The 18,394-nt window shown below is 43.4% G+C and overlaps 1 protein-coding gene across 1 annotated transcript in view; it reads right to left on the reverse strand.

Moving 5' to 3' along the window:
* GOLGA5 (golgin A5) overlaps positions 1-18,158 on the reverse strand; it is a 36,022-nt gene extending 17,864 nt beyond the window's left edge. The window contains exons 1-3 of the mRNA XM_060261855.1: positions 17,833-18,158; positions 14,330-14,926; positions 6,555-6,773 (exon numbers count right to left, since the gene is read on the reverse strand). Of these exons, the coding sequence (XP_060117838.1) occupies positions 6,555-6,773; positions 14,330-14,873 (763 nt within the window). The 5' untranslated portion in view covers positions 14,874-14,926; positions 17,833-18,158. The remainder of the gene's footprint in view (positions 1-6,554; positions 6,774-14,329; positions 14,927-17,832) is intronic.
* Positions 18,159-18,394: the final 236 nt, after the last annotated feature.

Raw genomic sequence — 18,394 nt, forward strand, 5'->3', positions numbered from 1 at the left:
ACACAATGCTCCTAATAACCTGATCACAGCTGGAAAACACACAGGGAGGGGGGAGAACCATGGGCCATTTACTTATGCAGTTTCTTCCCACTCCCACTCCCTTCCCCTTCCTCCAGACCTTTCAATCCCCCCCCCCCTTTTCACTATTTACTTTGATCACAGCTCCAACCAAGACAGTGTTAAGCAGATACCATCATAAACAGAGCTTGCAAAACCCACTTTAAATCTTAGTTTCAGACTCTGGATCCCAGGGCAATTCTGGCTAACACTAGCTGTGCTTAGGACATAATTCACTTTTGTCAAAGCAAACTATGGGAAGGAGGAAAGATTCTCACAGGAGAAAGCATAGGGAACCGTAGCACACTATCCCATCTCCAAACTATGCTTTGCATGCACAAGGACCTGGGTTCAAATTCTATCACCAGTGAAAGCCTCGTGGATGGAAGATGGAGAGAAGAAAATAGTGCGCTAAGTGGACTGATGGTTTGACTTTGTATAAGGTATATCCATACAGGAGAGGAAGTTAATACATTCATAGATTCATTAACAATTCTGCCATAAATATGTGCTGCCTTGTTAAAAATCACAGGCTGAATCATTTGTACAGGAACAAAAGAGAGAAAAGTTTAAAGAACAAGAAAGAAAAGCGGGAAATTATTAGGAGATAGTCCAAAAAGTTTGTTATGCCCAGTCAACTTCAAGAGTCAGTGATCAGAGATCTAAAATGTTGAGGTGGCTCACAAATTCTGAGGAGGAGAAGCTGGATTTATACCCCACCTTTTACTACCTGAAGGAGTCTCATAGTGGCTTACAATCTCCTTTCCCTTCCCCTCCCCACAACAGACATCCTGTGAGATAGGTGGAGCTGAGAGAGTTCTCCCAGAACTGCTCTTGAGCAGAACACCTCTGAGAGAACTTGTGGCTGACCCAAGATCACATCAGCAGATGCATGCGGAGGAGTGGGGAATCAAAACCCGGTTCTCACAGGTAAGAGTTCACACACTTAACCACTACACCAAACTGAGCCCAAAGTGCTGCAGTGAGAATAAATTAGAGGAGCAGAATAGAGTGGATTGGGTTAAGAAGGAAAAAAGAAAAATGGGTAAGAAGGAACAAAGTCAAAGAGAACTCTGTGGTCAGGGGGTGTTTGTCCAAGCAGCCCAAAATTCTGCACCAAGAAAAAGCTATATTCTATATATTTTGCAGAGTATGAATAATTGGGCATTTTTGCATATTTTCTGTTGTTTTACATTATTTATTCGACAATGTTTGCTGCTTTGATTCTTCTGGACACAGGAAAGATGAAGACACTACAGTCTCATGCTCAAGCAACAGAAGTCTTATCCAACCATCTCTCTTTACATTGGAAAATTTTACAGCCGCTGTCCAGTTACTTTAGAACATAACCTTTGCAATGCATGCATAATGAAAAGATTGTTCTTTGTTTCAAAATGATCAAGATTCTTAGAATGCTGAATTCTGCATCCACTATTACAGGCTGCATTTCTTCTGCACAACCAAAGAAAAAACTGCCTTATGACTGTCAAGGAGCCAGATAATTTTACAACTAGAATTTGAAAGCGATCTTGTGTTTTTATTTGCAAATCACGTATTTGATTTCAAAAACAAAGCACCAGCTTTGTGAATAATCCATAATATCCTTCAACATTTTTATAGCGCATTCCATGAAACCAAAGCGATTTAATATGTCATCCTTGTAATACAAGAAACAACTCTGTAAAAGCACCCAGCATTATCATCTCAGTAATGGAAGAGGACCAAGAAAACAGTGGCTTGCAAACAGCCACCTAGGGCTGGCTGAGGTGAGACCTGAACTGGGAACGTCTGTGTCCCAGAGTTCACATTCTTAAGCTAAACATCGTACTGAGATATATCCCTGTAGCAGCAAAATAACGAGGTCCACATAGAATTTCTGGTTTGAAGAGAGGTTTACTTCTGGTACTTCCCCTTTGTAGCCTCGTACACGGGCTTAGCTGTTATAGCAAAACTGGGGACCCAAATTCTGCAGAACCCTGCTGCTCCTAAGAATTCCCTCAGCTGGCGCCTGGTAGTGAGCACAGGAATAGCACACAGTCTCCTTTCGCTCCCTGCCTAGCTGCCGTCTGCCCTGGGATATATGGAAGCCCAAAAATTTCACTGTCTCTTGGCGTAGTTGAGCTTTCTTTTGAGACACTTTATACCCAGCCTCAGTTAGGAGCGTTAGCAAAGTAGAAGTGGCTTCTTGGCAGGTCTGTAAGTCTTTGGCCCCTATCAGGGTATCATCAACGTACTAAAGGCACACAGCTTCTCCTGGCACAGTTGGGAACCAGCTCAAGTCTTTGCTGAGGGCATTACCAAAGAGAGTGGGCGAATTTTTGAACCCCTGGGGTAAATGGGTCCATGTATATTGTAGCTTTCTACCAGTCTCTTTCTCTTCCCACTGGAAGGCAAACAGTGACTGACTCTCAGGTGCCAGTCTTAGACAAAAGAACGCATCCTTGAGATCCACAACTAAGAAATAAGTGGCTGAGGCAGGTATAAGTCCCAACAAGACATATCGATTGGGTACCACAGGATGCAAAGTGTGTGTGCAAGAATTAATAATTCATAAATCCTGCATCGGTCTGTAATCATTGGTACCCGGCTTCTGAACTGGCAAAAGGGGGCTATTTCATGGAGACTTCCATTCAGGAAGAATTCCATAATGGAGGAGCCTATCTAAGTGTTTCTGGATGCCAGCTACTGCCTTCTTGGGTATTGGGTACTGGCGTTCTCGGACTGGAGCAGCCCCCGGGATTAACTCTACCTTGATAGGCGCATGGTTTACTGCTAACTCAGGCGGGTTTTCCTCTGCCCATACATCTGGAAATTGTTGAAACCAGGCTTCTGACATGGCCATTACAGGAGCTGATTGATAAAGCCGCCACTCTTCTTCTCGGGGGCATTCTAAGGCATATACATCTTATTACTGTAGTTTGCCTTCTGGGTTTGTATAAGGCAACTCAAAGTTCATTTGGCTCTCTGAATCAAAAGTCAATCGGGCCCGCAACTTAGAAAGCAGGTCTCTTCCCATCAGCGGCACCGGGCAGTCGAGTAAATGGACAAAACTGTGGTGGACTACATGACCTCCTACTGTACAAGTTCGTTTGGCTAGAAGTGGTCTGGATTGCTTGTGCCCTGTAGCTCCAATTATATTAATGTATTTGTGAACTGAAGGAGCAATCTTAACAGGCACCACAGATCGTGCAGCTACTGTATCTATAAGGAATGGAATCTCCCAACCCCCAATATCAACTGTGACCATGGGCTCCACGGGACCAGGACCATCGGTGCCCGGTCTGTTCTAGTCATCCCATCCTTCCAGACCAGCCAGACCGTAGATAGGCTCTTCTTTGTTCCTCCGATATTTGCCGCTCTGGACCTGGCCTCTGCCTCTTCCTCTGGCTCCTCTGCTCCCACAGCCTCTAAACTCTAGTCCTGTCATCTGTCTAGGGGCACTCTGGATCTCTAGTATGCGGAGGGGGGTTTATTTGGGCATGAATCTCTCCAGTGCCCAAATTCTTTACAATACACACACTGGCTTGGGTCTAAATTAGTCATTGCAGATCTTTGATTTCCACCATTTATTCCTTGCCCCCGAACAGCCCCTCTGCCTTTCATAGATGGCTGCCCAGCCAAAGCTGCTGCCAACAGATCAGCCTTCTTTTTCATCTTTCTCCCACTTCTGGTCTACATCCTGACTGGCATAAACTTTCAGGGCAATCTCTAGCAATTGGGATAAATTCATGCCAGCAAAGCCATCTTGCTTCTGGAACTTATTGCGGATGTCAGCATAAGCTTGAGTGACAAAAACTATATTCACCACGCGCAAGTTTTCTGCAGCCTCAGGATCGAATGGAGTATACATTCAAAATGCTTGCATCAAGTGCTCAGCAAAAGCTCTGTGGCTCTCATCTACTTTCTAGAGAACTTCACTGACTTTGGACATATTAATAGGCTTCTTGCCTGCCTCTTTCATCCCCTCTAAGATTGCCTGCCTGTATTCTGTTTGGACTCGCAGCCATTAGAGTCCCAATTTGGGTCTGTTGCAGGAAAACGGGCCCTTGTCCACACTTCTCTATCTGCGGTTTCTGGGGGGACTTTTTTTTCTACATGTTTTCGGGCATGATGCAGGATGCTGCTTCTCTCCTTTGTTGTAAAGAGGGTCAGTAAAAGTTGTTGACAGTCTGCATAGGTGGGCTGATGTGTAGCCATAATACTGGTTAGCAGATTTGTCATTGGGGTAGGATTGTCAGAATGCAACCATATGGATTTTCCAATTTACTACTAGATCACTTGAAGTGAAGGGCACATACATATATCGAGTCTCAATACTGGGACCAGGCTGTTGAGGAATGTGAACTTCCCGAAGGGGAGCTAGCAGCGAGCCCTCTGAGCCAGATATAAAACCCAGAAAAGTTGAGGGGGAGGCGGTAGAGGAGCTGGAAGTTTGCTCAGTACTGGGAGAAAGTTCAGTGTTGGATGAAAACTCTAGGGGCAAATTAAAATGTGCAGCTAACCTCTGGCTACAGGTGTGGAGTAACGGGGGGCTGTTGCATGAAACGATCGTTCAGAAAACAGCTGCTGGATTGGGTTTAAAGTTCGCAGAGATCTTGTTCGCCCTTTCACAGCCCCGGCTCTCTCATTTGCCTCTGCTTCCTGGTTCTCCTCATCAAAGGATTCTGGAGCGCCTTTATCTGGCTGCGCTTGGCTCTCGCCATCAGCCTTGCCTTCCGCTGCCCCGGCACCTCCTCCAGCTGCTGGCCTCGGGAGAGGTGGGTATGCTGGGACATATGGCGGGGGACTGGCCAAGAGGTCTTTGGGTTTGGCATCTAACACTGGGGGCTTTTCCTTCTTTGCAGAAGTTGTTTTTGTTAACACGTCTCAGCGCAAAACCATAACTTGTCTTGCAGGTTTATTAGCGGCCCTCTGAGCCCACTTCTTTGACATCCTCTGCAATTTCTCTGGCCACCAGTAAAAGTTCTGCACCATTGCTGCCCAACTATCAACATAGGGAAACTGATTTGCGTGACTTGGGGACTGTACTGCACTCTTATAAACTCTGTGAACCAAGCCTTGGTCAAAGCTACCCCCGGGCGGCCATTCTACATGTAAGGCCACCCAGTCTTCCTGATATAATGCTTTCAGAGTTTCAGGAGTCAGTTTGACTCCATAATCATCACAAAAATGTTGCTAAAAGTTTTTACACAAGTATTCTAGCGGGGGTTTTGACTGATTTCCACCCAGGCACCAGACATTTAGACAAGACACTTCTAGGGAAAACAGAAAACAGCAGCCTCCAGTAAGGAGTCTGGACAGCCAGGGAGCCCTGGGGGTTTTCACTTCCTCTCTCTCGTGACCCAGTGAAGTCACCCTTCTGGGAAAAGCACAAAAGAGAGTCCGCTTTCGCTTAGAGGCTGCGCCTCCTCTCACTCACACACACCACAGAAATCCTCCCAGATCCTAGCCTCTGTGCTTCAGTGCCAGAGTGGAGCCTACTGGACAGTGCTTAAGGGGTGATCAGACCCTTCTTCTCTCCTAAGGAGAGGTAATTCCAGATTCCCAGACAGTTCATACTCACAATCCTAAAGAATTCCCTGCACACGTTGTTCAACCAGGCTCGGGATCTTGGTTGGCGGACTGGACACCTTCCCCCACCGGGGCGGAGAGAGCTGAACTTGATCAAAAATGTGACCGTGGCACCTAATCTGATCTTCCTGCCGCGAGGGTGGAAGGCGGACGGTTATGCAGCCATCCCAAGGGGAAGGAAATATCCTACCCCATTATTTTCCCATGCAATGTACCAGGTAAATGTAGCAGAAAAATAACGAGGTCTGAACGGAATTTCTGGTTTGAAGGGAGGTTTACTTCTGGTACCAAAAGCAGGACCCAGTCAGGCTTGGCTGCCCCAAAGACTGAGTTAAAATCATTCTGCATACAGACAGTTTTATTCACACAGAAGCAAACAGGCAGGCACACAAACTTATCTTATTTCAAAGGTCCCGCCTCCACTGAGTTTTTTCTAGTAAATTTCCATGACATAGTCCCTTCACTTATCTATTACAGCAAGTTGCCTATAGGAGGTTGCTCTCTTATCTAATCACCGCTAGGCGGTGGTCAGTCTCCAATAGAAGAATTGCATCAGACACCCTAATTTGAAGGCAAAGCATGCTCTTTTTCAGTATAACAATTATTATGGGGGTGTTAATTAATTATTCAGGGGCTCCCCTACATCCCAATAGCAATTCACTTCCAGCATGAGGCCACTTCCATCAGAAAAGGGGCAGCTGTTACCAATGTCCTCATCTACTAGAAATCCCACTACACTGTTTGTGATGGTCTCTAACACCTTGCAAAAAGAATTTCAGGGAGGAGCACAGTAGGCTACTGCTGATAGGGAAGGACAGTCCTGTGGCATAAGCTTTGCTTCTCTCGTGGTTCACTGGAAACAGCCTGGTAATTTCATATTGTTAACAACACAACGGTCATCTCCGCCTTTCCAGACATTTCCCTACCTTTTTGGGTTTCTGTTCCTCGCTGAATTAATGATGCCATTTCTTGGTTTAAAGATTGCACTTCGTTCCGCAGGAGCTGATTCTCCAGCCGGAGGTTGGAAAGCTCGTGGGATGTGCTGTCACTGGACGCCAGGCTTGGGTTTGCTTCTGCATTTGGTGGGACCTCTTTTTTAACATCTACATCAGTCTCTAGGCCAGAACTGGAGCTGCTGGGGGTGTCTGCAAAAAGAGATGCATATTCAACTCAGTGCATTCATTTGGTGGCCTATTTGCTATGCAGAATAATCAAAACTGTAGTGAACGAGGATACTAAATTCAGCACAATACCACACCAAAAAATAATTTTTAACAGCTCTGAATCCTTACTATACTGTAAACAGACCTAATTATTCCAGGTTCATGCAATCAATGAAGTGTTTCTCCAGTCTAAAATCATTGAAAATGGCTACGTCGCCTTGAGCTCAGCAGGGTCCGCAGGTTCTCCTGCCTGCGGCCCCTCTGAATCAGGCGGGTGGAGGGGTGCCACAGATGTGACACCCCCAAAGAGACCCTGAAGGGGTTTTTCGGCATGGGGCTTTTACGGCAAGACAGGGGCGCAGCGGCAGCTGTTCCTGTTCTCCCAGTATGCCTCGAAGCTCTCCCCATCATGATTGTCATTACAGCAGAAAGAGGTGAACGCCTGATTGCTTGCTTCTCTTCTTTTCAATAAGCTTTTGATCTATTGCTTCTCTACCTCAAGCGTGACAATTGTACATGGCAAGTAAGTGTGCTTTCAATACCACTTGCTAATGGGTCATTTTACATTTCAATAAACTGGTAGTTCAAAGGAAAGGAGAGAGGTCGATATCTCCAATTTCCCTGTGAATGAGGCCTCAAAAAGCTGAAGAACATTTTTAAGTACTGGAAATAATTTGAATTAACCTGAATATGGATACTTAAACCGACCCGGATTATAATTGGATATTTGTTAAAGAGACTATTATTTGGCTGCAATACGGTCTGAATAAAACGAGATATTTGTTAGATTTCTCCTTGTTGTCTGATTGGAATTGAAACACTAACACTCAAAACTCCAGCTGGAGGAGATTGGGAAGGATGGACTATCTGGGACTCTGAGCTACTTTTCAATTTGTATTAATAGACTGAGTTTGCTGACAGAGAAAAATGGCTTTGCTAAGCGAAATCTTCTACAAAAAAGATATTTTAAGCAGTTTAAATTCTCTGAGGAAGGATCTTGGTTCATTAACAGAGTTGATTAAGAAACAAATGGAAACTTTTGTGCTGAAAGCTAGCGAAATCTCAAATCTATATGAGCAGAGTACTAAAGAGAACCTGGTGACGTCTGTGGAATTGAAATGGGAGAGTGATTCATTGAGAAATGAACAAAAGAAAATCAAAATGGAACCCTATGGCGCAGTTTAAAAAGACCGGAAATTGAGAGTGACTGAAGCTATGCCAAGAGGAACAAAGGCTGTGGAATTTTTCCCATTTTCTTCGAAAAGTATGACTGCATTAAGGAGCAAGAAGGTGCATTTTAACCAGAAAATCATGATGAGGAAATCTTTCAGGAAGAAGGGCTTCTTGAACTAGATCGCTCTCCATGGATAGTTGGCTATGGACTTTGCAAGAAAATCTGATATGTGATATTAAAAGGCTAAGTGAGATTTTTTGGGGGAGGGGGGCTATAATACGTTGTCTTGTCTAGAGTAATATGGACATAAAAGCTAAAGGACTGAAAAGTTTTTGAAAAGAATTTTATGTAAAAATAATTAACTTAGATCAACTTTAAAGAAGGCAGACAGCATAATTATTTTGTAATTTGGTAAACTTGTCTCTAACAGATAATGGTATTAGCTTTTTATGTTTTGTTATCGGTATAGGTAAACCTACAAGCTAGTCTGTAATTAAGAAGGTAGATACCATAATTATTTTGTAAATTAGTAGATCTTCTTCTAATATGTTTGTTTGAAGAAATTGTCTATAATGAGATGGATAAATGATTGTGTTCTATTTCTAGCCTGTTAAGGATACAGATACTGTATTAAGGAGAGAGAAGGTGCATTTTAGTTATAAATTAGAAGATAGATTTCTTTTTAGAAAGAAGGGTCTTTTGAACTATCTTTATCTTCGCGGGTAGTTGGGTATGGACCTCTTAATAAGAACAGATATGTGACTTTTAAAGGTTAAGTGAGATTTTTGGGTTATATTGTTTTTTCTAGAGCAATAGGGATATGAGAGTTGGATTAATTGATAAAAAGGCAGACGGCACAATTAATTTGCAATCTGGCAGATTTGCTTTTAATACACCTCTCTGGAGAAACTGTTTATAATGAGATAGACAAATTACTATGTAGTATTTTTGTTTAGCTTGTTAAGGATAAAGATATGAATTTTTTTTGTGTTTATGTTAATGAAGATATTGTTAAACTAACAAATTAGAATGTGTTTTCAACATGATTAAGCTAAATCAGCCAGTTCCGTGTTGAGATTGCTCTGACTTTTTTTTAATACTTATTTGTGTTGAAGGAGAATCGTTTAGACTTGTATTGCAAGTAAGAGTTCAGTAAAAAAATGTTATAATGGAAGACAAAGATGGTAAAATATATGGAGAACTCTATACTTGCAGGTAGAATGAATTGGGTATTTTATTTGGAGGTAGAATTATAACTGATATATTTGCATTTTTCTTTTTTTCTGTTTTTCCCATTCTGTATTTGCCCTTCCCCCCTTTTATGTATCTGTGCTTCTGCCTTTCCTTTTTGTAGTTAAAATCAATAAAAATTATAAAAATTAAAACCATTTAAATTAATGGACTCAGACTGGAGTTAATGTCTATAGCAGGGGTGACCAATTGTGACTCAGGAGCTACATATGACTTTTGCACACATATTGTGTGGCTCTCGAAGCCCCTCTGCCTCATTAGCCGGCTTGGAGAAGGCATTTGTTTCTTTAAATCACTTCTCCAAGCCAAGCAAGCCAGCAGCTTAGAGAATGCATTTAAAGTTAAAGTTGCTTTCTTTCCATCTCTCCTTCCCCTATCTATTTGCCTTCCTTCCAGCTCACAACCATCAGATGTTCATGTCTTGCAGTTCTCAAACATCTGATATATATTCTATGTGGCTCTTATGTTAAGCACGTTTGACCATCGCTGGTCTATGGGACTGTATTGCTAGTCATCAGGTATAGATCAAGCCTATAAAAAGTGGGATACCATCCCCACCCCCTTTCCCAAGACCTAATGAAACCAATCAGAGACTTGATGAACTTCTGGGTTTTGCTGTTTGTCTGGGCCTGCAAAAACATTTGTGTGAGTGTGCAAATGTGGGTGTATGTGACAGAGAAAAAGAAAATGCAGCATTTTGTAGGCCACAATATGCATTTGTTATGTTTATATCTGTACTGCATTTATACTTCTCCTCTCCTCCTCAGTAGGGAACCAAAGTGGCTTTTATCATTCTCCTTGCCTCCATTTTATCCCTAGGTGAGGTAGGTTAGGCTGAGAGCATGTGGCCAGCCCAAGGCCAGACAGCAAACTTCTATGGCAGAGATCCTAGTCTGACACGCTAGCTATCACACTACACCACACTACACACTTGCACTCTGAAGAAACAGTGTGGTGCAGAGGTTGGACTATAGGAAGACTTGGATCTTATTGCCCATTTGCCATGAAACCCAATTGCATGACACTCTCTCCTTGCCTAATCTACCACACAGGATTGTTTTGAGGCTACAATGGGGAGAGGAGAATCATTTTATGCCAACCTGAGTTCCTAAGAGGAAGGGCTGGATAAAAATATAAAAGACAGGTAAATAGGTCACTGGGTGAGCAGGCTATGTGTAGGATGAACAACACCAGACAGGACAAAAGTGGAACATTTTTTCTGCAGCTAAAAGAGCAGTCCAGACAATTCTTCTGCTCTGCTGCTTTTCTTCCTGAGTGATGCTTCCCACCATGCGCAGAGACACTTGTACCAAATGGGTTGCCATCCCACTGCTCTGCTATCGATTGTTACTGATAGATGCACTAGGAAAAAGGAAGTCCCAAAGTTGAGATTTTTGCTGGCTGCAAAAACAGATGGAAATTAGTAAAAGAAACCTATTCCTGTTAGATCAGGAGGAAATCCCATATGGAGAGAAAACAAATCCCAAGCTGAACCTGCACAACTATGCCCATTGAATATTTAGGCACCAGCATGCAACACGGCAGCCCCACCACAAGACAAAGGTGGTAGATGCCTCAGGAAGCTCACTTTGGTCACCATTGAAGGCAGGAAAACAAGAGCAATGCAACCGTGGGGTCCACAAGAAAGTTGGGAGGGCATTTTTGAAAAAGGAAGAGGGACATTGTAAAAGGGAGGGCACGTTTTAGGAACAGAGCTGCATGTTTAATTGTCTGTAAAAAAAAAACTAGGCAGTTTTTCCTCTCCCTCCATACTGCATTGTTCATTGAATGTATTATACCGTAAGTTCACTGATCTTTAGTTGTGTTATGTAATTTTATGGCAATGTCTATTGTATGTTTTACACTTGTTACAGTGGTCTTCAATTTTTTTGCATACTTGGAATTTGCCTTGAGTTTCAATGAGAAAGGGAGATGTTCAAAGAAGTTAAAATAAATCAATAAATACAGTGGTGAAATTCTCCTGCATAAGCCTCAATGACAACAGGCATGAAAAAAACATCTGTTTGTAACGATGTGCACAACTTCCCAGCAGATTGTGGCCTAGCATATAACTGTTTACTTTACACCTTTCCCTGAACTAGATAAGCAGGAAGGTATTTAGTAATAACATCTACCTGCATCAAACCAATGGTGAGTTATTAAAACATATCACAGTGGAATTCTGTAACAGACTACTAAGACACTAAATTTTTAAAAGCACTCACCTGCGTAACCCACTGAAAAATCAACACTTTTATACATGGGAGACTAAGGGGGGGGGGGTATCTGCTTAAATCATTGTTGTAAAACAAAATGTTCCATTTATTATTTAACTACTCCCTACATACAACTGGATACCATAACCACAAAACATAGTGATTTAAAACTGAACAGAGGTTTTATAAAACCTCAGAGGAAACATGGTATGTAATTTAAATATTTAATTGAATATTTTTGCTACATTAGAAAGTGATATCAAATACTTGGCTGGATCCAGTGATCTGTTCACACAAGAATGGCTGATCTTCCCTGCTTCCTTTTCCTTGCCAACTATCCCTTCTGACCCTGGGGAAAGTTGATGGCCAGGGTTACAAGACTCACAGGGAATAATAGCCATGAAGGCCTGTGAGTTGCAGTGAGGAGAGGGAAGGGGACAGAATCACTCCACCTTCCCTCCCACTGCTGTTGGCACAGGGCCTCCCTGTGAAACATCACTGGACCTAATCCAACACAGTTTCCAATGATAATGCTCATGACCTCAAACTGGGTCTCTTTGACTATCTGAAGTCCTGGCAAGGTTTTTTTGGCCAGGTGCTGTTTGGAATGCACACTAGAAGGTGCTTTTTAAAAATTCTATTGTTACTTTTTGGTTTAGGACATACCTTCTCTTTTCTATCAGCCCTGGCCTGCCTCAGAAAAGACTAAATTTCAAGCAGAAGCAAAAGCTGGTGGTTGTGACTAACTTGGGCCACTGCTCTCCACAAGTAAAAAAAAACAACAACCATGTTTTTTGACTGCCAGGTTGAATCAGTATTTAAAATTAAGACTACTGAGCCAAGTGCGGAGAACAGGTAACTCCTAGGCATAAAATAGGAAAGAACAGATAATCACTGTATGACACCTGGAGTTCCTTGTAAGTTCTGGCCTCCCAGTAGCAAGTCTAATGTGCGCATGATGTATGATGCTATAGGATGGTTGACAAAAGTTGTATTATAATTTTAAAAAACACATGATATAAAACACTTTATATTGAATCAAACCACTGGCCTCTCAAGGTCCGTATCAACTACTCAGGTGGAAAGTTTTCACATTTAATCCTTTCTAAAAGAGAAGATGCCAGGGACTGAACCTTGGGATGTTCTGCATGGCGAGCAGAAGCTATACCTTTGAATTACAGCCCCTCCCCTTTCTCTTTACAAATAAAAGCAGTATTTAATAATCCGTTCGTAAGTTCAGTTTTAAAAGGTTTTATATTGGTAATAATTTCAAATTTAATTTCAAACCAGGCTAATTTAAAAGAGGAAATGATAGCTTAATTTGGGTTTTTTTAATACAATTTTTTAAAAAGATTAGGGTAATCAGAAGGGTGCATACAGACTGATATTATTTACGCTGGGTTCCTCAACTTTGTTGAACCAATGAGCACTTTGAGAACAGGCACCACTGTGAAAGGGCTGCCATGGAGAAGTGGAACCAATTATGAAATGGGTATTATGAGGGCTGTAAAACACCAGGAAGTTCCAAGACAAGCATGGAGGAGGCAGCTGTTGCCAAATGGGTGCTCCATGCAGATGTAGAAATGATGCCTCTTGGGCTGTTCTGAAGCACCTTCTACTCCAATCAAGTGGAAAAAAACTCCAGGAGTGGCTAGCTGCTTTGAGGAAGAAGCAAGAGGGCACCCATGAAATACATCAATGGACATCCTGGTGCCTGCTACAGGTACCATTTTAGGAATCCCTCATTTCAGCATCTCCAGTCCTTACATTACACATGGGCAAAATGCCTCAGCTCATGCTCAGCAACTACAACTCCACATCATCCTAGGCTGTACAGTCTCCATGTGTGGCTTCCTGCAGTGAACTGTGTCTATGTGGATATGGTAAAAAATACCCCTTTTTTATTCCCAATGACACCTTTCCATATTCAATTGTACAGCACAGTGCAAGGTGCTAACTGAATAAAAAAAAATAGGCATGTTGTGGTATTAAAACAAGGATGGGGGCACCACAGGTTCAAAATCCCCCATTCAGCCACAACCCTCACTGGGTCCTCTCCTCTCAATCCAATTACTTCACAGTATGGTTGTGAACAGGCCTCATTTTGGGCAGGAGCTCACAGGAGCAGAGTTCCAGAACCTCTAAATTTTATTGTGCTCTTTCTTTCTCTCTCCTCCTCCCAATACTTGCTTCTGGGCTCCACTGGTCAAACCCCCTGTGAGAACTTTGATGAACTCTAAGATCTGACAAACTTTCTAATATTGCTTCTCACATAAAATGGAAAAATAATCAAAACATATCAAGCAGATAGATGGAAATCTTCATCATGCCACTGTGGTCACATAGGAGAAAGTAATTTTAAAAGTATGATGGGAGTAAGGTTTTATTATGACAATTATAATTCAAGAAGCATGTTAAAACAGATGCTGAGCTGATATAATTTAGCACACCTTACCTCCTTAAGTCTATTTATGATATAATTTAGCACACCTTCCGGTGTGTGGCATATGCAAATCAGTTTTTCAAATGAGTTGTGCTAATGAGCTATGGCACCTCTTTTTCTACAAAATGACCCCTGCTTGTGAGGATAAAACAGGGATGGGAGAACTAGGTACATTGGCAGTGAACAGAAAGTCTATAAGGCCAATCCCATAAAGCAGCACCACTCTCACTACTGAGGAACCAGTTCTCAAAGATAAGCCTCACCAGATGACAGACAGCAATCCATTCAAGAACTGGTAGCAGAACTCAAGATATTCTGTGTTTTATGCATCACTACTTTAAACAACACAATTAGAATTTACTCCACAATCAGACAACATCATCATAAAGCTATGAGATCTGCTCACCACCACCAAACTTAATATTCCTTAACATCTGTAGTTATGCTTAGCTACCGTTTTGACTCCGGAGGGAAACGTCTTCTCCAGTTTTGACACTCTGAGAACTGGCTGACATGGAGCTAATGCTCGAAGTCCGAGAATGGTTCTGAGCAGGGACTGCTCTGCTTTTCTCTCGTCTGAGGTCCATTCTTCCATTCGGTTCCTTTTCAGAGCTATTGAGAAAGTCAAAGAGGAGTTCGTCGTTTGGTTCAGATTTTTTCCTTCTCACAAACTGGGAAGATGGCCTGGGTGTGGAAACAGTTTCTGTGGAAGGCAAAGGTTCTACGGGTGTCCTGGACATCACTTTCACATTTGCAGTCCCTGCTAGGATGGTTGCTTTCTGGTGCTTGATGTTGTCTGCTGCCGAAGAGATAAAGTTCGATTTTGATGAAGTCTGATGCTGCTGCAGCTTGGGGTACTCAATGACAGCATCTAAATGACTCCTGCTGTAGGCCGCAATATCTGCAGTGTCTTTCTTGCTTAAAGCGGAGGCAGCTCCTTGGTCTACTCGATTGAGAAGATCCTCTGCCTTCCCAGCAAGCTCAGCAAACCAAGACATAATGTAAGTCAAAGACCAAGACTATATGGAATTAGATCATCAAAACGTTCAACCTAAAGGAAGAAAGATACAACAGTGGAAATTTCAGATCATGCTGACACACAAAAATAATGTTAAGAAACTAAAGAATGTGGTTTATCTTTCCTGTATGTTACCTCCTTAAGTCTATTTATGATAGCTGGGTTGATGAGACTGTCCCACCCCTGCATGCATTAGGTCTGAAACATAAACAAGGCATGCACTACAATATTTCTTCTGATCACTATAAAATATAATCACTGAAAAGGGGATCAAATGAAGTAATGCCATGTACTCTTGTGTGTTTACTTCTCTATGTAAAAATGTTAGATCTATACTGCTCAGGGCAGCCCTGCAAATACATAAGATGAATCGACTGCATTAAACCCAAATTAAATGTCTGTAGACAGAAATCCTCCACTGCATTAAGAACAAAACAAAAAAACAGGTGATATGTGGGAAGGTGCAAATCATGGAACAAAAAGAGAAGACTGGGAAGGAAGGGGCCACAGCTCAGTGACAGAACACCCGCTTTGCATGCAGAAAATCCCAGATTCAATCCTTGGAATCTCCTGTTAAACGATCAGGTAGTAGCTGATACAAAAGATCTCTGCCAAAGGCCATGGAGAGCTGCTATCAGTCTGCCAGCGGTCCACCTACCAATAGCCTTGAAGGACCAATAGAATAAATGCCGGGATAAAAGTTGTTAGTCTTTAAAATGCCACTGGACTTCTGCTTTATTTTGCTACAACAGGCTAACAAGCTGTCCCTCTTGAAGTAAATGGGCCAACGGTCTGACAGCATAGGTCAGCTTTGTGCGCTCTTTAAGGACTTCAACACCAGAAGTAATCTTGGCTAAGCAAAACAAAACAAAATCCCACACACCTAGGGAAGGCTTGTGGACAAACAAGGCCTTGACGCAGGGCAAAACTCAATTCCTCTTACCTATGTATACCCTCTTGAGTCTTAAACTGGATACCTTCCCCACTTTCTAAGCAAGTACCGCAGAGCAAAGCTCAAACAAACAGACCTGTTACTCTTCTTTGATACTCAGGAGGTAACCTGCGGTACAAAAGCTGGCTCAGAAAAACTACTACATATGTAGTCATTATTTAGGGCCTGATCACACAGCTTCCCATCACACAAGCTGTTCTTTCTCAGGCACACCATCCCACAAAGAAAAGCTATTGCAACAGCCAATCACTAGAAAATAAAGGCAGTTTTTCTCCTCTGCCACCAGCCATCCCAGTGATTGCCTCCTTCACATTTGTACACATAAATGCAGACCTGGAAATGGCTGCAACTGCTTATACAAAAGGAAGAAAAGTTTTAGGTGCTTGTTTTAATCAGCATCGCCAAGTCATATTTAAACAGTCAATAATCCTTCCATTTTACAAAGTCACACCATTGGCAAACCTGCAGTGTGTGGGAGTGGTTTTTCTGGTGCATGGGAAGGGCACACCAACAGCAAAAGCACCAGGAACAAACGTGTGGGTGTTTCAGAGGCCTGGTGTTGGAACTATAAATACTGGCACACACAGACATTCACACAAAATGCTGTCATCAGCCAGCCCACTCTTCTTTCATCCTTCAACACTTATCATTTGTCTTAAAACACAAACACAAAATAAAACCCTTAAACCCCGCTGCCGGTGACTATCCTCCCATCCAGGAGAGATCTGGAACACCTAATTTTTGCCTCTTCTCCCCACTATAGCATGTTTCTCCCACCAAAACAACTCTCCCTTATTCTTTCTATTGCCACACTGTCACTTCCTCTCCTTACATAAAACCCCCCATGCACTTGGACAGTCAGTAATTTATTTGATATTTCTACCACAATAACAGAGAGCTAGGTGGGTTATGTAAGGCACTAGAGAGGCCAAGACCGTCAGCTACAACTGCTCTAATACTCAGCGGTTTACTTCATGTTTTGTTACAGTTTCAGAGTGCCAAAACCTGGAGTATCTCCAAGCCAGGTTTTACCTATGGCTCTATGGTTTTACTTATGACTCTGAAGGGCCAGACTATCTTTCCCTGTGTCTTCCTTAGTTTCCTTTGAATCAATGCTCACCTTTCTCCATGCTTCTATCGCTTGCCTTACCAAGAAAAGCTTTGCTTGTTCAGTCTAGACCAAGGGTGGCCAAACTTGCTTAATGTAAGAGCCACATAGAGTAAATGTCAGATGTCTGAGAGCCACAAGATTGAAACAAGGAAGGAAGGAAAATAGATGGGGAGGAAGACGTCGAAAGAAAGCAACTTTAAATGCATTCTCTAAACTGCGGGGTGGCTTGGTTTAGAAGTAATTTAGAGAAACAATTGCCTTCTTCAAGCTAGACAGCAGGGTGGTGGAGGCTTTGAGAGCCACACAATATGTGTGAAAGATGATGATATTGGATTTATATCCCACCCTCCACTCCGAATCTCAGAGCGGCTTACAATCTCCTTTATCTTCCTACCCCACAACAGACACCCTGTGAGGTGGGTGGGGCTGAGAAGACCTCTCCACGGAAGCTGCCCTTTCAAGGACAACCTCTGCCAGAGCTATGACTGACCCAAGGCCATTCCAGCAGGTGCAAGTGGAGGAGTGAGGAATCAAACCCGGTTCCTTCCAGATAAGAGTCCGCACACTTAACCACTACACCAAACTGGCCACAGTTTGGCCACCCCTGTTCAGGATACTGGACTGACACAGACCCTCTCCGCAGGGGTAGCAACATACTTCAGCCCCCATTTCTGTTCCTGCATTTGGGATAATTTTACCCCGCCTGCCCAATAAATCGGGCCTCTCAATTGTCCTACATTTTAAAAACATACCCGCCGCCTCAGAACTCTTATTGACTTTCTTCCACCCTCAGTCAGCACTCCCCCCCCCCCCCGTATTTCCCTTCCTCCAGCCGCCTTGCTCTCTGCCCTGCCCGTCCTGTGGGCTCCAGCTTACCCTCAGCCACACTCTCTAAGGGCCCCCGATCGCTGGAGCAGAGATCGGCCCAGCAGCAACATAGGAGGAGGAACCGAGGCTCGACAGCAGCAGCGACTCTCGGCCAGGCCGCAGCCTAGTTAGGGTTGCCCGTGCTCGGTCTTCCGGGAGACGTGGCTGCGGATCTGCAGGCGCAAGGACCCGGCGGCGCCGGCCACTCACCCTCCCGAGGAGCGCCTGCGCAGACTAGGCCAGGTGCGGAAGTGACGAAACGCCAAACCCGAGAGACGCCCATAGACTCGAAGATTATTCCATAATGTCAGTGTCAGGCTAGAGTCGCGCTCAGTGTTGATCTTCGGCACTTCCGGGTTTGCGATGATTCGTGCAGAGTATGGAAGGCCATAGAGACGGCGAAGGACTAGAGCGGCACCAAACGGCACCTGTGCAGCATCGTGGTCAATGATCGCGGTTTGGTTGAAGGGGAATCTCAAGGGTCCGAGCGTGCGCGTGTACACACTCTGCTTCGGATGGGACCTGGGAGTTTTCGTGTCGCTGGAGTAGCAAAAGTGTCTCTGAAAGTGCG

This window comes from Heteronotia binoei, chromosome 21 (assembly GCF_032191835.1).
Source record: "Heteronotia binoei isolate CCM8104 ecotype False Entrance Well chromosome 21, APGP_CSIRO_Hbin_v1, whole genome shotgun sequence".
NCBI lineage: Eukaryota > Metazoa > Chordata > Lepidosauria > Squamata > Gekkonidae > Heteronotia > Heteronotia binoei.